General features: G+C 43.7%; 1 protein-coding gene across 1 annotated transcript; it reads left to right on the forward strand.

Annotated features, from left to right (window-relative positions):
• The first annotated feature begins 3,733 nt into the window (after nt 1-3,733).
• LOC307160353 (uncharacterized protein) lies at nt 3,734-19,663 on the forward strand. The gene is made up of 5 exons (XM_079874407.1): nt 3,734-3,858; nt 4,078-4,764; nt 15,038-15,353; nt 15,705-17,113; nt 17,277-19,663. Exons 3-5 carry the CDS (start codon nt 15,131-15,133, stop codon nt 17,328-17,330), a joined length of 1,686 nt encoding a protein of 561 aa, XP_079730533.1. The 5' UTR covers nt 3,734-3,858; nt 4,078-4,764; nt 15,038-15,130; the 3' UTR covers nt 17,331-19,663.
• Nucleotides 19,664-22,741: the final 3,078 nt, after the last annotated feature.

A 22,741-nucleotide genomic window follows, 5' to 3' on the forward strand; every position in this document is an offset into this window, starting at 1 on the left:
TGTTTGGTCTCGATAAATTGGTGCTTTAAAGATCGAAATGATTGTGTACATGATATGCCAATAGCTGTGCAACACATTAGAATTACTAAGAATCTTCCTTAGTAGTGTCATTAAACACCAATCCAGCATGCCAGTCCGAGTGAGCACGCTTAAGACAAAGGCTTGTAAATCCTGGTGACAGAAGAAACTCCCGCCAGACAGTCCACCCTTCTCATTGGTACAGCAAACCCAGAGAGGGGTGGCCATTTCTCAGGCTTTATTAGAGACTGACCACAGTGACCGCGCTCTCTTCTCAACGCTTCTCATCCGACAACAAGGCAGCTTCGGCTGTTACTGGGGGAGGGGCTGGACCCCTTCCCCCCCACTTGGGCCCAGCTCCCTGGGCCCAAACAGGCCTGAGCAATGCCTGCCATGCTTTCATACTCCAAAAAGGGAGTCAGACTTTTCTTCAATCTAGAAAACAACTGCAACTTTACCATCACTGACTCAACGATCCACTCCTGGTCTTCAAGCCAGGACAGCAGGCTTCGACTCACGACAGCCATGTGCTCGAAGCCACCATGCTTTTCTTCAAGGCCATAGACCCAATCAACGAATCCAATCCAATCCAAGAATTTTCCACGATTGCAACTGCCATGCAAGTATTCTTTGATGAGATTGCTATGAAATAAGCTGATGGTTCTTTCATTTCTTTCCATACTGAAATAGATCGTATTCCATAGTTCTATTTCCTGTTTCCGGTTCCACATCACTCACCCATTTACCTATGCATGTATGTATGGATGTATGAATGTATTTATGTTTGTTTAGTGTTAGTTATGTTTGTGATTTAGTTAATAAAACTTGTGCACAATTATGAATTTGGTTTCTGATCCTCTGTTTGCATACAAAGTCCCTTTTACGATTTTGATCTTGCTACATGCTAATTGCTGTACATAAGGAATAATTATTTTTCAGTGACCATGAACAATACATTTTCCTTAGAATAAATGAATAATCAAAGAGTTCGTTGGAACTGATTAATTGATTGTAATATTAATTTGGCTTACCTCAAAGTTAATCTAATTAACTGACCAAAATATTAATAATTAATCATAATTGGTAATTATGGATTATTATTAATATTTCCCCTTAGAGCTAATGTCCTTACAGACACACAGCGACATATACAGTATTATCAGCTGTATGGTGTTTTTTTACGCTGAAATGCTTAATTTCGAGAAAGACCCGCCGCGCGCAGTGAGGGAGACCAAACTTACTAAAAAAATATCCAGCGCGAGAGAGGCAAAGAAAAACGCCTGTTCTTAATTTATTTTGCTTTGAACTTTTTTCTTAATTTTTTAATTTAGCTGCAATTTCTTTGACAATGTTGCAAGAATAAGATTCTGTGTTTCTTATTTTGCATCACAAAGGGAATAAACTCTATGGAACCCTGTTTAAATAAATAAACTGTCCCGACACTTTATTCATACCTTGAAATGTGCGATGGGTTTTCAAACTTAATTAATTTTCTTTTTCTTTTACATTTTCATTGTTTATTTTTTAATTGAAAGCAATACTGTATTGAAAGTATTTTTCTGATTTGTTCGATCTGTTTTGAAAAATGTCTTCCGTTGCTATGGCCGGGTATCACTGCCAGTCATCTCAATCTCGTGAATGATTCACACACACACAAAAAATAATTTAGCAGATTAAAGACGAGCTTCATCATCATCTTCATTTTCTGGTGCAATCGACTGACAGTCTTCCTTCATCAGATGTGTCGTCTTTGCAGCGGCTCAACTGGAATGTAGCAAATTTATGTTGTAATGTACAATTGATAATTAAACAAGATGATTGACTTTAATAAACAGATGCATATTTAAGCATCAAGAACGGAAAAACATAAACACTGTCGGCTACACTGAGATTCGATCTCAGATCGTTTGAAGCTCCGAGAGGCTATTGTTAATGCATTGACCACAGAGCTATAGTCTGTATAGCCTAGGTCTACTATTTTCTCTGCTTTGTTTGTTTATATTTTTACATATTCAATCAGTCTCATTTTTGTTCAAATAATGAAATTTTTTTTTTTTTTTTTTTTTACAAGATCTTGCGCCATGTTTTTTTTTTTTTTTTTTTTTTTTAATAAACAGATAGGAAACTTACCTTTTAGAATGCCGCAGTTGCTGCTGTTTTGCCCTGTCACTTGCGCCACCCGGTATAGCCTAGTCATTTCGCGAACGACTTTGAAATTCGACTGGTTTATTTTTGCTGCGGCAGTAATAGGCATTGTGGTTGATTATTTATTAAAGAATTCAATTGATAATCATAACAACATGTAAGCCTATTTAATTCTGAATATAACAAAGAATGCTTAAACCGACTAACATCGGTTAGTAACTGCAAGTCCTGAAAATGTTTTAATTTTACGGTAAATTATTTTAATTTATTTCACTGTTATGTTTCAGTTAATGAATCTACAAACACATTAAAATAACACGAAGTAAATGACAAGTAACCTATTGACATAGCCTTTCTAAATTATAGAAAAACTGGGCACACAAAGTTAACGTGTGTCTACTTTGTTTAAATTTAATGAATTTGAATTCGTTTAACCACAATATTTATCTTGAATTTATCTGTGACCTCAGCTCAGATTACTGCCGCGGCAGATTACGTCATAAAGAGAATAAACTGACACTTTTAAAAGTCTGTGATTACAGCGCCACTCAGCGGTAAAAGGCAGCAAATACACATCCCAATTTCGGCGGCGGTAAAAGTCTCATTCTGGTTGTCCACCATCTGTATGGAAAATAAGTATAAGGAAAGTATTTAGATTTTCACAGATGGGTCAAAGGACATGCAAACAGATGCAACAGGAGCTGCAGTTGTTGTTCCTAGATATCAGGTGGAATTTAGTAAAAGAACAACTGATAGTCTGAGTGTGTTTGCAGTTGAACTGTTTGCCATATTGATGGCGTTGGAATGGACATATTAGTGAGAAGGAAATCTTAATATGTAGTGACTCTGTGGCAGCTCTTATAAGCATGAAGACAGGTGTAACTAAAAGTCATCTAGACATTTTGTATGAAGTGTTATTTGTGAACTCAAGACTCGTTAGACAGGGGAAAAATTACACATTTCTGTGGCTCCCTGCACACTCTGGAATTCAGGGAAATGAGAAAGCAGATAATGTGGCAAAAGAAGCAGTTAAAAAAGGAGATTAGAGGGGAAAGGTGTGGAGAAGTATAAAGCAACAATGGCAACAGAGCTGGGATAATGCAATAAAAGGGAGACATTTACATTAAATTCAAAGCAAAGTAGGTATATCAAGAAGTAAAAACAAAGAGGAAAGAGCAGGTGATAATAAGCAGACTGAGAATTGGGCATAGCAATCTTAACGGTACACTGTTAATTATAGGAAAACATCCTACAGGAATGTGTGAGCATTGTCAGGAAGCTGAAAGAGTAGAACATATTCTTACAACATGCAGGAAATTTGCACAGGAAAGAAGAGAAATGATAACACAGTTAAAAAAAATAGGACGGGTAGAAAATACATTAAAAAGTTTATTGGGGTATGGAGAGAGTGCGGAGGGTAGGAAATGGTTATTTGTTTTTTTGAGGATAACTGGATTAGATAGGCGGATTTAGTATGAATGAAAAAAAAAAAAGGATAAATAAAACCGAAAGGTGGCAGTAATGCAACTCAAAGGATGCCAGCTGCTGTAAAAATCCAAAAGAAGAAGAAGAAGAAGAAGGTTTCGTTTTGAGTTAGTAGTGAGAGAGTGACCACGGGCAGCACATCGTAGATATTTCTGAAGTGCATAGTTGTCTTCTGTGCCGTTATCTGTGCATGTGTGCGTTCAGAGACATGTGAGTACCCTGGTCTTAATGTTTACATATACAGTGCTATGCATAAGTTTAGACACCCATGCTAAAGTTGACTAAAAAGAGGAATAAAAAAACCTTTGAAAATTGAACTTAATGCCTTAATTTAAAAAATTAGGCAAAATCCAACCTTTAAGGACACCAATTTTCTTTGTGAATGAATAATGTATCGTAAATAAATAAATGTTCTTCCTTAAAATACAGGGTGCATAAGTCTGGACACCCCTATGTTAAATTCCCATAGAGGCAGGCAGATTTTTATTTTTAAAGGCCAGTTACTTCATGGATCCAGGATACTATGCATCCTGATAAAGTTCCCTTGGCCTTTGGAATTAAAATAGCCCCACATCATGTGAAGAATGCTGTACACAGAGTGTGTGATGATGACATTTCCTTTGCAAACGTCGTGGCTGGGGCAACGCAGCAGAACAGGAAACCACCAGCCCTGCATGAGATGACGGAAGCTGAAATGCTCGAGCTTGTGCGGAAGATCAGCATCAGTGACTACTAAATGTTATGCCATTAGATTTGCTTTTTAGAGCTATGCTGCATGGTGCTTAGAAAACTATTTTTAAAGGCAGAACCTGAGTTCAAAGGAACTCAAGACTATATAAGACTCAAACAAAGGAAGATTTATTGCTCTTCCTTGCAACCAGCAACCTGGTACGCCAGCTTTACCAGGCGCAAGAAGCAAGCTATCTTTAGCTATTTTTTACATCTGTTAGTTAGTACTCATCTATAATCTGTAACAAGTATCCTTATCATTTGATTATTTTAATAAAGTTTGTTAAACATTTTTTATAATCATCTGTCTGGACCTTGGATTTTTTGAGTACCGTCTTCTTCTGCCTGGGACAGGAAATCTTTTGCTGAAGGAGACGCACACGTGGGGTGAGCATTCTTTCTGTTGAAAGTATTATTACCATGTGTGTTGATTTGATCATATAGCCTAGCCAAAGAGGCAGCATGTAACAGAGTGATGTTATATTGCGAAAAAGGTTTAAGGAGTACCTCAAAAGACAGACTTATAATACTTGTGATATATCTATTATTTTTATAGTAGATTATTATCTTGTATAGACTGATCGTCTAACTCCTTAAGGTCACGACTAAAGGATAGGCTCTTTAGTTATACCGCGAGATTATTTCTATAAACTCTGATGAGGATTTGGGAATAATTGGGAACGGCATTAATCGTGAACCATTACAATCATCACATAGCCTTCACCATACCTAGAGATTGGCATGGGGTACTTTCCACAAGATCATCTCTCAATGCAAATCAAACTAGCTTTTAGGCTAACTGAAATAAAACCATGCCAATCTCTAGGTATGGTGAAGGCTATGTGATGATGTGCGGCTATTTTAATTCCAGAGGCCAAGGGAACTTTATCAGGATGCATAGTATCCTAAAAAAAAAAAAAATAATAAAAAAAAAATACTTAAAAATAAAAATCTGCCTGCCTCTATGGGAATTTAACATAGGGGTGTACTCACTTAGGCACCCTGTATTTTAAGGAAGAACATTTATTTATTTACGATACATTATTCATTCACAAAGAAAATTGGTGTCCTTAAAGGTTGGATTTTTCCTATTTTTTTTAATTAAGGCATTAAGTTCAGTTTCCAAAAGATGATTTTTTTTATTCCTCTTTTTAGTCAACTTTAGTATGGGTGTCTAAACTTATGCATAGCACTGTATGTGTATTTTGGTGCCTTAGGTTTTTTATGAGTGTTGTCTATTCTGGGATACTCAGTTGAAATGCAGTATGTTAGCATAAAGTTCGCTAGCATTCTGCTAATACCTAGTATAGTGTTACACTACTAGTGTGTTTATGTGTGGACTCACCTGACATTGTATAGTTATTAGCTAATGTGTGTTATCTGGTATATTATTTGGTTATATAAGCAGCTAAAGTTACTTGAAAGGAAAGTTGTACTAATCAGGCTACCATTTACTAGCTTTACTTATTGCATCATACTATATACTCACGAAGACAGATAATCATCTGCTGGCTGTCAATAAATCTATTGAAGAGCATTAGAGTATTCGATTGCATTCTTACCGATGCACCAGTGGTCACATATACTCAACTAGCTACTGTTACAGTCCTAGCTATCAAGTCACCATTACAGACATAAGTGGTTGTTTCACCAGTGTTTGATTAAAATGATTTAAAAATCTAAATGTTATTAAGCTGTAATTTTAATAGATTTTAGAATATTAAACTAATTTTAAATGCATAGCAATGATTTATTAAAGGAAAAGATACTGCTCGATGTTTTACATTGAACCTATGATGAGCCACGTGAGACATTAAATCAATACTAAATAAATATGAATAGTGTTTTATTCTTGGAACAATAGTGCTTTGTGGTGATCTTTATCTGATCATTTTCAGTTTCTGCGCATATAAAATGTTATTATTTTAATTGAGAAAACGTTTCGGTTACTAACGTAACCTCTGTTCTCTCTAGAAGAGGGAACGAGTATTGCGTAGTTGCTACGCTACAGGAAAGCCTTTCTTTCTCGAGATACTGAAGCCAAAAAATGATCCTTAATTTTTATAATCTTGTCAACGCAGTGCGGCAGCCTGCAGACCTAGGGCAAGCTTACTAGCGTGCCCATTGGCTGCCCTGCGGCAACTGCAGCAGCCTACCGCTGAGCCCTTGGCGTGACGTCACGACCAATGAGCGCGCTTGGCGCGCTTAATGCGTCACAGCCCGCGAAAAGGGGTGTGGCTTAGCGTATATAAACAGGGCTCGGAGGCTGCTTCTCTGGTTTCTGTCGCATGAAGCGAAATGAGCTCGTGGCGCGAGCACGGCGGGCTACGCAATACTCGTTCCCTCTTCTAGAGAGAACAGAGGTTACGTTAGTAACCGAAACGTTCTCTTACGAGAGGTTCTCTCGTATTGCGTAGTTGCTACGCTACGGGAACGCCCTTGTCAACGCCGTGCGCGCCCAGCATCCACTGAATGAGTCCCAGGGAGAGCCCGGGGAACGTGATAGCAGAGAGCCGGGCGGCCCAAAGAGGGCTAGCGCCGTACATAAGCACACACTAGGGGGTTAGGAGCGGCACGGCCGGTCCGAACTGACAATTCCCTGCATAGTGCAGCTCAACCAGTAAAGCTAAATCACACAACGTAGCCCGCGCACAGATAGTGGGCTGGCATACGCGAGACTTAGACTGATAAAACTTTCGCCTGCAAGGCGGGAACATCCAGGTTGTAAAACCCGACAAATGTGGAGGGGGAGGCCCAGCCTGCCGCTGCACAAATGTCATGAATGGGAATCCCGCTGGACCACGCCCACGACGAGGCCATGCCTCTGGTGGAGTGAGCTCGAATGCCCAATGGGCACTGCAGGTCTTTAGACGCATAAGCATCAGCAATAGAGTCCACTATCCATCTGGACAGGCTGTGTTTCGAGGCGGCGAGACCCTTGGTGCGCCCACCAAACGAAACAAAGAGCTGCTCCGAGCGCCTGAAAGCGGCGGACCGTGAAATGTAGTTTCTCAACGCCCTGACCGGGCAGAGGAGATTACTATCGGCCTCGCTGCCGTGAGTTGGCAGGGCTGAGAGAGAAATGACCTGTGCTCTGAAGGGAGTGCCCAAAATTTTGGGAACGTACCCATGCCTCGGTCTGAGAATGACTTTGGAGTCATTAGGTCCGAACTCGAGGCACGCAGCGTTAATAGATAACGCGTGAAGGTCTCCCACTCGTTTGACTGAAGACAGTGCTATCAGAAAAACGGTCTTGAGCGTGAGGTATTTCATATCCACAGTTTCCAAGGGTTCGAAGGGATGCGCTCTCAGGGCCTCCAAGACCAGAGAAAGATCCCACATAGGAACCGAGGGGGGTCGCGGGGGGTTCATCCTCCTGGCTCCCCTAAGGAAGCGGATGACGAACTCGATCCTTCCTAATGCGCGGCCCAGCTCTGAAACAGAGAGCGCTGAAATGGCCGCAACATAGACTTTGAGCGTGGAGGGGGACCTGCCCGCGTCCAGTAGCTCTTGAAGGAAACACAGTACTCGCGATACCCCACATGTCTGCGGATCGAGCCCCTTAGCAGTGCACCATCTGTTAAACACTGACCATTTCGACATGTAGAGCCGCCTTGTAGAGGGGGCTCTAGATTGTATGATCGTGTTCATGACCCCGTCTGGCAGATCAGCGTGTAATCGTTGAGGCTCCACGCATGCAGAGACCAGCGCTCTGGATGGGGATGCCGTATCGAGCCGCGGGCTTGAGAGAGAAGGTCTCTCTTCACCGGTATCGGCCAGGGGGCTGAGTCTGCCAGCTGTATTAGATCCGGGAACCAAGCTTGGTTCTCCCAGTATGGGGCTATGAGGAGCACTGTGTGGCGCGCTTCCCTGATTCTCTTGATGACCTGAGGCAGCAGAGAGACCGGGGGAAAAGCGTACAGCAGGCCGCTGGGCCAGGTCTGGGCCAGCGCGTCCTCGTTCTTCGAGAAGAACTCTGGGCAATGAGCGTTGTCTTTTGACGCAAAAAGGTCGACTTTCGCTTTGCCGAAACGGCGCCACAGCGACTGGACTGTTTGGGGGTGTAGAGACCACTCCCCAGGGGGAACGTTGTCCCTGGACAGTCTGTCGGGGCCCTCGTTTAGGTGGCCAGGCACATGCGCGGCTCTCAGCGAGCGCAGAGAGTGCTGAGCCCACACGAGGAGGCGTTCCGCCAGGGTGCAGAGCGTCTTTGATCTGACACCGCCCTGGCGATTCACATAGGCCACTACCGATGTATTGTCCGTGCGGACTAGAACATGGTGACCGTGGAGGAATGGGAGGAAGTGTTTGAGCGCTTTCTCGACCGCGAGCATCTCTAGACAGTTTATGTGTAGGAGATTCTCCTGGTCTGACCAGCGGCCACAGACCGGTCTGCCTTCGAAGAGCGCTCCCCAACCTAGGTTGGAAGCGTCTGTCGAGACAACTTTCCGGTGTGAAATCACTCCCATAGTCACTCCTGTGAGATACCATTCGGCTGCCAGCCAGGGCTGCAGGGCTGAAATGCAGCTCTGATTCACTCTGACTCGCAAGCCGCCGGCCGCCCAGGCTCGGCGGGGCACGCGCGCTTTCAGCCAGCGTTGAAGCGGGCGCATGCACAGTAAGCCCAGCTGGAGCGCTGCTGCAGCTGAGGCAATATGCCCCAGGATACGCTGGAATGTCCTCAGCGGAGCCCGGCTGCCTATTTGGAGGGATGCGGCGAGGAGGCGGATGCGGCGCGCGCGCTGCTCTGACAGTCTGGCCGTCATAGCCATTGAGTCCAGTTCTATTCCAAGAAAGGAAATTGACTGACGGGGCGATAGCGAGCTCTTGGTCCAGTTGACCGAGAGACCCAGCTCCTCCTTTAGATGGCTGAGAAGCGCTGTTCTGTGAGACACAAGTTCCGTCTCTGACTGCGCTAGAATAAGCCAATCGTCCAGATAATTCAGTATTCGCATTCCCTGTTTTCTCAGGGGAGCGAGGGCCGTGTCCATGCATTTTGTAAATGTACGGGGTGCCAAAGACAGGCCGAAGGGCAGGACTGTGTTCTGATATACTCGACCGTTGAAGGCGAATCTCAAGAATGGCCTGTGACGGGGATATATCTGTATCTGAAAGTATGCGTCTTTTAGATCGAGAGAGATAAACCAGTCTCCTGGGCGAATCTGCGCGAGGATTTTTCTGGTTGTGATCATTTTGAACGGCCGTCTCATGAGGGCTTTGTTCAGATGTCTCAGATCTAAAATAGGTCTTAACGCTCCGTCCTTCTTGGGTACGAGGAAGTAGCGGCTGTAAAAGCCCGACTCGCTCAGAGAAGGATGAACCTGTTCTATAGCCCCTTTGCGCAGCAGCTTCGCTATTTCTGCTTGAAGCAGGTGCGCAGCTTCTGGACTCACTCTCGTCTCCGTGCTATAAAGCGCGGAGGGCGACGAGCGAATTGAAGCGAATAGCCGTGTTTTATAGTATTCAGCACCCATTCTGACGCGCCCTGAATCGCCTCCCATGCTTCCGTATGCATGGCTAGGGGTCGAATGGTCTCTGGGTTCAGATCGCCGCGCTGCGCGGGATGGGGAACCTGTATCAGAGAGGATGGAGCGGCGTGCGCGCCGCTGGTGCTCGAACACGGGGGCTGGTAAACAGTATTGGCCGACTGTACAGCGTTCAGTAGCTCGGTCCCATCGGATGGAGCGTGATTTGCTGTCAAACATCCCAGGCGCGAGAGCGGCGTGGGGATTATAATGTCTAACAGTGAGTGCGCGTGCTCGTGAGCGGGCGCAGAGTTTACACTTATGACACGGCCAGTGTTTAGGAGCTTTTGAGGGTCTGCGACCCGAGGTAACTGACTGGCAGAGCGAGCAGCGGGTAGGTGTGAGCACAAGGTTGTGGGCACATTTACTACACTTAATACTCGAGCGGCTTGCGTCCGCTTTATGAGAGAGCGCTCTGCGCGCGTTACCATGGGGACCATGTTTGTGTGAAGCAGTGAGCACATGGGAGTGGGCACATTTTCTACACTTATGACACCTTCGGCCAGAGCCGGAATGTTTGTGAGCTTTAGAGGATCTGCAACCCGGGGTAACTGTGTGATAGAGCGGGCAGCAGCTAGGTGTGAGCACAGAGTTGTGGGCACATTTACTACACTTAGTACTCAAGCGGCATGTGTCCGCTTTATGAGAGTGCGCTCTGTGAGCGTTGCCGGGGAGACCGTGTTTGTGTGTAGCAGTGAGCACATGGGAGTGGGCACATTTTCTACACTTGTAACACCATCGGTGTTATAGAGCAAATGCTTTGATGGCTCATATGTTTAGACGCTCATAAATACTCAAGCACCATCCTGTGAGATGCGGGTTCGCTTTCTGTATGTAAGAAAGCTGGCCGCGAGCTCGGAGAAGCCAGCAGAAAAAAATATTTTTCTGCCGCCAGAGCCGGATTCGAACACGGGTCTCCGGTGCGGAAGCGTAATATTCTGCCACTGAGCCACAGGGGCACACATGAGCTTCTAGTTAGTGCGAGCATATGACCGAGCGTCGTGTTTCGTTTCGGTGTTTGTTTGCAGGCGCGCGTGTATTAAAACAGGCCCGTTTACTGCAGTATAGTATTTCCAGCCGCCTGAACTTAGAGGGGACTGAGAAATATGTATCCCGTGAGATGCGGGTTTGCTTTCTGTATGTAAGAAAGCTGGTCGCGAGCTCGGAGAAGCAAGCAGAAAAAAGTTTTTCTGCCGCCAGAGCCGGATTCGAACACGGATCTCTGGTGCGGAAGCCTAATGTTCTGCCACTGAGCCACAGGGGCACACATGAGCTTCCAGTCAGTGCGAGCATATGACCGATCGGCGTGTTTCGTTTCGGCGTTTGTTTGCAGGCGCGCGTGTATTAAAACAGGCTCGTTTACTGCAGTATTAGTATTTCCAGCCGCCTGAACTTAGAGGGGACTGAGAAATATGCGAGAAATTGGAGGTAGTCCAGCCTAGGCGGGACGAGAACACTCTCTTCCTCCTGTCGCAGGTGCTCGTGACGTCCGCTCTGATATCCTTTGAGAACGGCGCAGTTGCGCGGCCCGAACAAAGGGAGAGAGAGCGGGAAGATGTCATCATGTGCTGTGACATCGTTTGTTTGCAGGCGTGCGTGTATAAAAACAGGCTTGTTTGCAATATAGATATTTCTAGTCGCCTGAGCTTAGGAGGGGACTGAGAAATGTGTGAGAAACGGAGGTGGCCGGTGAGTGACGCGCGCGACCGAGACGCGGGGTAGCTTTCTTATAACGTAAAGGAAGCCAGCCCGTGACAGTCTACTTCTGACATCCCTTGTGAGCGGCGCCTTGCGCGGCTCGAACAGAGGGGGAGAGGGCGTGCGTCATCCGGGGGGGGTAGCTTTCTTGTAACGTAAAGGAAGCTATAGCCCGTGACCGTCCGTACTGACATCCCTTGTGAGCGGCGCCGTTTGCGCGGCTTGACAGAGGGGAGTAACCAGCTGGACTGCTTCATCCCCTGAGGCGATGGCAGTGCAGGCGAAGCCGGCCGCTGCGCGTCGGGAGGTGGGGGGGAGAAGGAGATAGCGAGGCTCGCGGGAGGGGCTCCGGCGAGCGCTCAGCTGTCATAACCGGTTCGGAAGGCCTTTGAGAGCGGCGTTTCTTCTTACGCGGCCCGGAAGAGGCAGCCGGAGAAGGGGGAGGATCATCAAACATGGCGAGTCGAGCCCGCAGGGTCGACATTGGCAAATCCTCACACTGTTCGCAGCCGCCCGAGGAAGGCGGGCTGCGTGTCGAAGCCCAGGCAGAGAGCGCAGATACATGGCGGTCTCTGTCGCTGAGCGTGGCTCTGCACGAGCCACAGGACGAGCGAGGCATTTGAAATTCGCGGGGCGAACACACAAACACATACAACACAGAGCGGTAAAAGGATATATTCGCCGGATAGCGAAGCAGGCAGGGAAGCCTGAAGGCGGCGAAGGCGGCCGGCGTCCTCAGGCTTAGATCCTCGGCGTGCTGGTCGCTTGCTTCGACGGCGGCCTCCTCAGAGAGCAGCGATGCGTAGAGCTTCGCTGAAAAGACAGAAATCAGAGAAGCAGCCTCCGAGCCCTGTTTATATACGCTAAGCCACACCCCTTTTCGCGGGCTGTGACGCATTAAGCGCGCCAAGCGCGCTCATTGGTCGTGACGTCACGCCAAGGGCTCAGCGGTAGGCTGCTGCAGTTGCCGCAGGGCAGCCAATGGGCACGCTAGTAAGCTTGCCCTAGGTCTGCAGGCTGCCGCACTGCGTTGACAAGATTATAAAAATTAAGGATAATTTTTTGGCTTCAGTATCTCGAGAAAGAAAGGCTTTCCCGTAGCGTAGCAACTACGCAATACGAGAGAACCTCTCGTAAGAGAACCACTTTTATGATCCCAGACTAAGGTTAGCCTACAATTTAAATTTCTGAATTGTTTTGAAATAAAGTTTTTAAAGAGTAATATAAAGTGATGTTTATTTCAAAGTGAATTTATTTTTTCAGATTACATGATTTGTCAGTGTATTTTACAGTTCTTTAAAGGGATACTTCACCTCTGGGAAGATGAATGTGTATTTAAAATAGGTCATTTAAGTAGAAGAAATGTGAAGAAATTTTTGAATTTGGAGCTTTCTAGACTGAGAAAAGCCAGAAAATGTATTTTTGGCTTATGTGGATGAAAGACAACAACTCCCAGAATGCACTTGCTTCGCTGCCTTAGGAGGCCACGCCTACCGGTAAGAGTGCGTAGGCTAGCAACAACAATAGCTAGCCTACGTGATGAGTTTGCGAGGGATTAGAGATCGTCCAAAATGTCCGGGATTCGGCTTTTGCGTTCTACAGTCGCCATTCATTCATGCTTACTGTGGCGAGCAGGATGAGGCTGACGGCCGCGGGAGAACAGCGCGAGGCCGGTGCAATGATTTCTGAGACGCGCCGGGTCTCGCATCTCTCACGGAGGAGCGGGAATTTTTCTTAACAATGGTAAAACGCACATCAACCGATCACTTGTTTAGCGTTCATGTAAACACTACATTCAAATTCACCAATCGGAATGAATTCAGTTAGATTGAAAGGTGTGCATGTAACGTTAAACAATGAATGGCGACCGCAGAAAGCAAAAGCTGAATCCCGTACATTTTGAACGATCTCGCCCGCCGGACAAGTCCGGGGAAAGGAGGATGGTTACTTACTCAGCTTTCTCCTACTATTCAGCTTTCTCCACAGAACAAGAGCCTGCTAGCTTAGCTTCCAAAGAAAGAAGGCTGACACTGTGTACATTCTGTGAGTGAGATCCCACCCTGTATGGGCGGGTTGTAAACATGCGGAACAACGCCATCTACTGGCTGTAGTCTTTAGCCTCTGTCCAGAAAATCCTCCGATGACGCAAAATGACGATATTTGCGTCATCGGAGGATTTTTTCCAGACAAAAAATACATAAATCTCTTGTCTCAGGGGGATATGAGGGGGGAAAGCATGGTAATTCGAAAATACTACAGGTTTTCTACTAATACAAAGCTTAATGCTAAATCCTGAAGTAACCCTTTAAAGTAGGTAATGCAGAATAGGTGTTCATATTTCACTCTCTTAGTGTTCATGTTGTAACTCTGTGTCGGTGCTGCGAGAGGCAACGCTCTTGAAAGTGTCGAACTAACACTTTGAGGGTTGTTCCCATATTTACACATTTAAAGTGTTGAAATTAAGTACATTGGTGTTGATTTCCGGATCTCAAATTCACTGTGCAGTGATTAATTTAGTTATTATAAGATCAAACTATATATTTAGATTGATTTGGACATTATGCTGCTGTAATCTGTAGTGGTTGAGGAAGATGAGTGTCATTGTTTTGTGTTATTGATGTTTTATCCATGTTATAGTTTGAGAAATAAGAGTATTGTCTTTCAATAGAGTTTTTTACAGGCTTTTGTCATGTATCCTGACTCAAATGATGTGTTTCTAACAGCAAACACTCAGAATAAAGTGAGATGATCTGATGATGATCCTGAATGGCTTGTTGAATGAGTGTTGATAGTCTGCGGCTCATCAATATTAACAGATCTGCTGAAAACACTCTTTATTTCATGACAATAGTTCCTGTTTTCACCTCATTTATTATGCTGATGTCTTCAGATCTCCTGTAAATGGACACTTAAAGCTCATTTCATTGGTGTCATCAGACTGAGGGAATTTGATGGTTACTGTATGTACATTTATTTCTGTGTTTATGATTTTAACAGTTTTTCTTACCATTATTCATATTGGGAAGAATTTAAATTAGTTATATTCTTTTATTTATTTCTAGATCCCTGTATTTTAATGAAGAAACAGAATAATGTTCGGATTAGCAATACAATTAATGAATGGATTGTTATTTCTCACAGGGTTATTCACTTGAGCTTGTGTTTCTGGTGTCCCACTTTCACATGCGTATGAATGGAAGTCAGTGGAAGGAAAAGTGTAGTGTGAACGGCCATTAATAATTCAAAACGTTTTTAGTAAAATAAATATCAATCTCAAAGTTGGTGTCAAAATATGGCAACAATGGGATTTGTCCCTGGATTCAGATTTGATAATGTTTTAAAAATAATTGGAAGAAAAATGTCCCTCGTTCAAGGAAATTTTCAAGTGTCAGTATAAAAACAAACTCAGTAACTGATATATTTTTAATTTTGGGCAGATCAGTGAAGCTCCTCCCACACCAATTGCATCATCAACGAAGCTCCTCCCACATCAGTCACATGGTCAGTGAAGCTCCTCCCACATCAGTCACATGGTCAGTGAAGCTCCTCCCACATCAGTCACATGGTCAGTGAAGCTCCTCCCACATCAATTATCCAATAAATGCTGTAAATTCCCATCAGCTACAAGTGAAGACGAGCATCAGGAAGAGCTGAAATCTGCAAAGACTGAGTTTATTAAAGAGGACAGTGAGAACATGAGTGATCCAGAACCCTGCAGAATGAAACACACTGAAGATCCTGAAGAACAAAGAGGTTGGTGTTTATTCTTCATTCATTCATGATGCTGAAGAACATTCATGTTAGAAACATTCAAGCACTTCATCACATTTAGACAAACAGTTAAACTATGAAATGGTACACAATGTTCTTGGTTTTTCTTCAACAAATGGTCAGTAAAGGGAGGTTTGGGACATTTTTATATTGATTATCAACATACTATTTTAACTGATAAATAAGGCAGCAAATTATCATAATATTTAAAACAGTTGTCTACTATCTACTATTACTTTAGGGCTCACTTTCATGTCCTTTCAATTTGTATTTCTTTCAGTGTATTATTTTGATGTACTGAATTTTATTTACTACATTTTTCTTTCATGTCAGACCTGATGGAAGAGAGCGAGGAGAGTGAAGAACAGAGTGAAGAGGAGGAGGAGAGTGAAGAACTGAGTGAAGAGGAGGAGGAGAGTGAAGAACAGAGTGAAGAGGAGGAGGAGAGTGAAGAACTGAGTGAAGAGGAGGAGGAGAGTGAAGAACTGAGTGAAGAGGAGGAGGAGAGTGAAGAACTGAGTGAAGTGGAGGAGGAGAGTGAAGAACTGAGTGAAGTGAAGGAGGAGAGTGAAGAACTGAGTGAAGTGGAGGAGGGACATCATGTCAAACCTGGAGAAATACCTCAGAGTCGCTCAAAGACTAAAAAGACATTTTTAGAGAAAAGAAGAGACAAGAAATCTTTCACCTGCACTCAGTGTGGAAAGAGTTACACATGCAAATATGGTCTTGATGTTCACATGATGATTCACACTGGAGAGAAGCCGTTCTCATGTGATCAGTGTGGAAAGAGTTTTTCACAGCGGTGTAATTTATATACACATCAGAAAACACACACTGGTGTGAGAGAGTACATGTGCTTTGAGTGTGAGAAGACTTTTACTGCAGCAAACTGTTTAAAACTGCACCAGAGAATTCACACTGGAGAAAAACCTTACAAGTGTTCACACTGTGACAAGAGATTTAGTCGATCAGCATATCTGAGGTCACATGAGAGGATCCACACTGGAGGGAAACTGTACACATGTGATCAGTGTGGACAGAGTTTTGCTCTTAAATGTACACTGAATCGACACATGAGAGTTCACACTGGAGAGAAACCGTTTAAGTGTGATAAATGTGGGAAAGATTTCAGTCGATCTTCAAACCTTAAAGAACACATGAGGATCCACACCGGAGAGAAGCCGTTCTCATGTGATCAATGCGGCAAAACATTTCTTAGGGCATCAGAGCTGAAGTCACACCTGACAGTTCATACGAAGGAGAAGCCGCATTCATGTTCTGTGTGTGGAAAGAGTTTTTCACAGCTGACATATTTACATAAACATGAGAAAATTCACACTGGTTTAACAGAGTACATGTGCTTTGAGTGTGAGAAGACTTTTATTACAGCGGGCAGTTTAAAACTGCACCGGAGAATTCACACTGGAGAAAAACCTTACAAGTGTTCATACTGTGACAAGAGATTCAGTCGATCATCAAATCTGAAAACACATGAGAGGATCCACACTGGAGAAAATCCTTACAAGTGTTCACACTGTGACAAGAGATTCAGTCGATCAGCATATATGAGGTCACATGAGAGGATCCACACTGGAGGGAAACCGTACACATGTGATCAGTGTGGACAGAGTTTTGCTCTTAAAAGTACACTGAAGCGACACATGAGAGTTCACACTGGAGAGAAACCGTTTAAGTGTGATAAATGTGGGAAAGATTTCAGTCGATCTTCACACCTTAGTGCAGTGGTTCCCAAACCTGTCCTGGAGGACCACCAACACTGCACGTTTTCTTTTTCTCCCTAGTCAAACACACCTGATTCAACTCATCAGCTCATTATCACATGGGTTAATGAGCTGATGAGTTGAATCAGGTGTGTTTGACAAGGGAGAAAAAGAAAACGTGCAGTGTTGGTGGTCCTCCAGGACAGGTTTGGGAACCACTGCCTTAGTGTTCACATGAGGATCCACACCGGAGTGAAGCCGTTCTCGTGTGATCAGTGTGGACAGAGTTTTGCTTTTAAAAGTACACTGAAGCTACACATGAGAGTTCACACTGGAGAGAAACCGTTTAAGTGTGATCAATGTGGGAAAGATTTCAGTCAATCATCATCCATTAAAAAACACATGAGGATCCACACCGGAGAGAAGCCGTTCTCATGTGATCAATGCGGCAAAACATTTCTTAGGGCATCAGAGCTGAAGTCACACCTGACAGTTCATACGAAGGAGAAGCCGCATTCATGTTCTGTGTGTGGAAAGAGTTTTTCACAGCTGCCATATTTACATAAACATGAGAAAATTCACACTGGTTTAACAGAGTACATGTGCTTTGAGTGTGAGAAGACTTTTATTACAGCGGGCAGTTTAAAACTGCACCAGAGAATTCACACTGGAGAAAAACCTTACAAGTGTTCACACTGTGACAAGAGATTCAGTCAGTCTGGAAATCTGAAAACACATGAGAGGTTCCACACTGGAAAAAATCCTTACAAGTGTTCACACTGTGACAAGAGATTCAGTCAGTCATCACATCTGCAATCACATGAGAGGATCCACACTGGAGAAAAACCTTACAAGTGTTCACACTGTGACAAGAGATTCAGTCACTCATCACATCTGAAAACACATGAGAGGATCCACACTAGTGTAACGACTGAGTGCGAATCAAACACAAATGAAGCTTCCAGGTGTTTTGTTCAAACATAACTCCACACAGGACTCAACATTCCAGAACTTAAATCACCAATCCAGAGCCATAAAATCAGTCTACGCTAACCAACGAAAACCCCCAGCTAAGAACTTTATGGCCATGCAAGCTTCAAAGAGATGAGCCCAACTAAAGGAAGAACGTGTCAATGTTAGATTGGTTCCAAAGACTGATTGGTTCAGAGATGGCTAAAGCTCTGTGCTCGATCAAGATAACAGCAGAGAAGCTGCTGGACTCCACACAGACACAAAGCAGACCCCAGTCTCCTTAAGGAGACCTATGAATGACCCAGTGTTGAAATCACTTCAAACCAAAGAGACTGAGACTTTGACTCACAAAAATACATAAAATTATCCAAGAACAATTGACGATGGACTTATAATCAAACATCATGCAACTACATAATTCTGTTGTTTTTACAATATGTGGGCATGTCTAATATGCTTAGATCCCATATCATTCTTTTAATTGTTGTAACTATTAGATGCTTGAATGAAAGTGTGTCGTGCTTCCTATCGGTACGATCGTATGTTCTTAATTCAAAAGATGGCTTGAGTGAAATCTGTGTGAAATGTTCCGTATTCTTATAATAGTAATAATGTCTAAACTGTGGCCTCTTTCCTCTCTGCTAGAGCTTAGAGAGTAAGGAGAGCACAGATAAGCTTGATTTATGATAAGAGATGAAGAGAACACCACCTCCTAAATTAAGCCAGTGTCTTAATTGGTCAGTTCTCTTAGGATGCTGGACAAACATGTGAGTTTAAAATCTTAGACCCGAACAAAGTTTGTGCGCTCTCTCGGTGAAAGAATTTTCAACAAGGTTGAAAAGGTGCGCGAAGGGAGAAGAGAACAGACAGACAGTAACCATGTAGAAGCGCAGAGACAAAAAACCCAAATCAAGATCAGAAGAACGGGTTCAACAGCTTCATTTACATTTACATTTTACATTTATTCATTTAGCTGACGCTTTTTATCCAAAGCGACTTACAATTGCTATACATGTCAGAGGTCGCACGCCTCTGGAGCAACTAGGGGTTAAGTGTCTTGCTCAGGGACACATTGGTGTCTCATTCAAGCCATCTAACTACTCTCGTCTCAATTTCCTTTCTTTTCTTAGTTTCTTATTTTCCGTTGTGAGTCTCAGTTCTAAGTTAAGTTTTGTCACAAGATTTCGGCCCACATTTCTTCTGCAAAGCCAGCTTCAACAAAGACTTTAATTCATTCGCCAGCACACCACGTGATTGGCCGCCCCAGACATCTGTTCAAGCACGAGGACATCAACCAACGAACGCCAACAAAAGGGAATCCCTACGCAACACAAGCAAGTAACCTCCAGACCAAAAGCTGAACTGGTGTATTGTATTGATTTAATAGCCCGCCTAAGAAGGGTTAAATTAATGATTGATGGTTCGTTCAGGTTATGTCTTATAAGTGCATAGAATCTTGGGATTTCATCATCTCACTCTTAAACTCACTCTTTCCTCACTCTCTTCCTTTCTGCAACTCGTGTGTGTGCGCGTGTGTTTGTGTTAGATATTAGTTTTAGTCTGTGTTAGAATAATCAATAAAGTCTTGTTTGTATTTTTAAAGAGAAGTGTTACTTGTGTTATGTGCTTACACATTAATGTCTTAAACTGCTGATCTAAGTTACCTTGTTAACTATAGTGTTTCACTATAGTTTGGATATTTATATCCGTTGAAGAATTACAGCCAGTTCAAATGAACCGCGAACAAGTCATTTGCTCGGTTGTAATAAGTGATTCTTTCAAATTCCCTATAAATTAATCAGTAATCCCTTTGAGCTAAATTGACCAGTCAGAATCACTCTATTAACGCTACAGGGACATAAGATTGAATATCTTGCCTTCAACACCTGACCCAGCTGTGCTGCATGTCATGTGGTTTTCAATCAATTCACACCAATTTCTCTCTCTCTTTGCAGAGAATTATAAACAAGCTAAAAACCCACTGGCTCCTCTCTTGACGTAATTCCTCCTCGCCTTGTTAAACATGTGAAAACCTTTTAGAATTTAATAAATAAATGTCTTGAATCAGGAACTGTACCTGATAATTTAAAACACTATTATTTAGCTAAGCCAAAATTGTGGAATATTCTGCCGGTTAGTTGTCACGTTTTGGTTTTGTTCATGTCATGTTTCCATGTCTGTCATGTGATTCCCTGTTTGTCATGTGATCCTGCCATGTGTCTTTTCTTTGTCTGATCATTGTTCACAGGTGTCCCTTGTCTTGTCATTAGTCTGTGTATTTAAGCCCTCATGTTTGCCATGTGTCTTTGTCAAGTATTGTTTCTTACCACTTTCAAATAATGTGCATAAATGTGAATCTCTGAACATTCTTAAGTCATGCATAGATCCTGGCCATTTTGCGTTCAGATTTGGGATATGGAAGATTTTAGTCAACTGCCTTATTTATTTGATATAATATTACTAATCTGGAATTAAAAATCCCAATAGTAACTGGGCTGCACATTTACATTATGGACCCCCTTTCTGTTCACATAATCCCCTTCATTGAGGCCTTGATGGTCTAGCCTATAGTCTATGGTACCAATCACGTTAGTGAAGCCTGAGTGACATATACTGTAATCGGCATGGTCATGATGATTGCATGATCTTCATAAAAAATGATGATAGCCTAAAAAAAAAACTGCTTTACAACATTGGGTCTTAAGTGGCTTGGAAATGCCACAAAAAATCTAAAACTTTTTTAAACCTAAAAGTGCCAGGTAAACTCCGAATGACACGACAGACAGCACTTTCCATCAAGTTCTCCGCATCTCCAATAGTGTAAAGGTAAGAGCCACTTGCAAATAATCTTAGGCAATGCAAACAGTTTGTGCTGTAGTTAAAGCCCGACTCCGACAAGTCGAAAATAAATGTGCGTTTCCAACAAATTAATAATATAAACGTCAACCTCACGAGTCACGAGAAAAAATACATATCTCAGAAAGTGCACTATCGCGCTGCGCTGGACTTCCTGTATCAGCTCCACTTATGAGCCGCAGTCTAATAGAGCATCACAGTCCCGCCCACAGCCGGTGCCGGAAGTAAAAATTCAATACAATTTCTCCATTGACAGTTGGGGTATAAGCCATAAAAACGTAACCATACATGGTAGACTTAAAACCAGCTACGGCAGTACTAAGTGATTGTATATGCTCATATAACCGCCAAAAGTTCATGGGGCACTAACCTTGTTTTGAGATAAATGCCTTTTATTTTTCAGCAAAAGGCATTTGTCAGCAACCAGCCCGTGGGCCGCTAAAACTGATGAGCAGAACGCCGCGCGGACTGCCAGATCTGCACCCGTGAGCCGCGGACCGCCAGCCGTGCTTTCCAGTCTATTTACACAATTACTACTGAAAGAACTGCTATAAACGGCACAAGAAAAAGTTCGCGTGGCTGTCGTCAGATTTTAAAGTCGCTCTAAAGGCTCTTTCGCGGTTGTGGCTTCAGTCGACTTCAGTGAGGCGCGGTGGTTTATGGGATGAGTAGTTCCTTCGCTCGGAAATGAAAATATGTACACAGTCTTGTACCTTTGACTTTTTTGGGGATTTTCTCGCCGTTTTTTCACTCGAAATGATATGTTGTATGCCTATGAGTTCAGCCGTAGCTGGTTATCCTCAGACATGCTCCAAAACTCTTTAGATACGGATTTTCGAAAACGTCAATGGGAGAAATGAATGGGAAATTTACTTCCGGCACCTAAGCGCTCTCGGGCTGTGGACGGGACTGTGATGCTCTATAGGGCTTGGGCGTCGTGACGTCATACTTGGCATGGCGGCCATGTTGGTGGCCTCGCGAAATGTAAACATACAGCAAGTCGAACGAGGAGAAGCAGAGTTGGGAGAAAGAAAATAAAGAAAAAAGATATTAAAGTCCCGAAAAGGATGTGGAATTTACGGGGATACGTTAAATAGGGAAGCCAGGGACCAGTAACGTTATGTGGACAAAATCGGCAAAAACGTTGTAACAGTGGTGGTGGCTGCCCTAAACTTAAATCATTTTTTTAACGAAAAATTCGGGCGCCAGACAGTCAGCAGCCATATCACCCTGTAGCCTAAGACTGGTTGCCCACTGAAGCTAAGCAGGGCTGAGCCTGGTTAGTACCTGGATGGAAGACCTCCTGAGAAAAAGCCAGGTTGCTGCTGGAGGAGGTGTTAGTGAGGCCAGCAGGGGGTGCTCACCCTGTGGTCTGTGTGGGTCCTAATGCCCCCAGTATAGTGACGGGGACACTATACTGCCAAAAGAGCACCGTCCTTCGGATGAGACGTTAAACCGAGGTCCTGACTCTCTGTGGTCATTAAAAATCCCAGGATGTCCTTCGAAAAAGAGTAGGGGTGTAACCCCAGCATCCTGGCCAAATTTGCCCCTTGGCCCCTGTCCATCATGGCCTCCTAATCATCCCCGTATACTGATTGGCTTCATCACTGTCTCCTCTCCACCAGTAAGCTGGTGTGTGGTGGGCGTTCTGGCGCAATATGGCTGCCGTCGCATCATCCAAGTGGATGCTGCACATCGGTGGTGGTTGAGGAGATTCCCCCATCTATGTAAAGCGCTTTGAGGTCTCAGATAAAGCGCTATATAAATGTAACGAATTATAATTATAATTATTATTATTTTCTAAAACTGACAAAAATCAAA

The sequence above is a fragment of the Squalius cephalus genome (assembly GCF_949319135.1).
Source record: "Squalius cephalus genome assembly, chromosome: 1".
Taxonomy (NCBI): domain Eukaryota; kingdom Metazoa; phylum Chordata; class Actinopteri; order Cypriniformes; family Leuciscidae; genus Squalius; species Squalius cephalus.

What these genes read in the sequence shown, in the direction of transcription:
- LOC307160353 (XM_079874407.1), top strand. Translation starts at nt 15,131, where the DNA reads ATGGTCAGTGAAGCTCCTCCCACATCAGTCACATGGTCAGTGAAGCTC. An exon ending in AGATCCTGAAGAACAAAGAG is followed by an intron (nt 15,354 to 15,704) that starts GTTGGTGTTTAT and finishes CTTTCATGTCAG; the next exon opens with ACCTGATGGAAGAGAGCGAG. An exon ending in GATCTTCACACCTTAGTGCA is followed by an intron (nt 17,114 to 17,276) that starts GTGGTTCCCAAA and finishes GAAAACGTGCAG; the next exon opens with TGTTGGTGGTCCTCCAGGAC.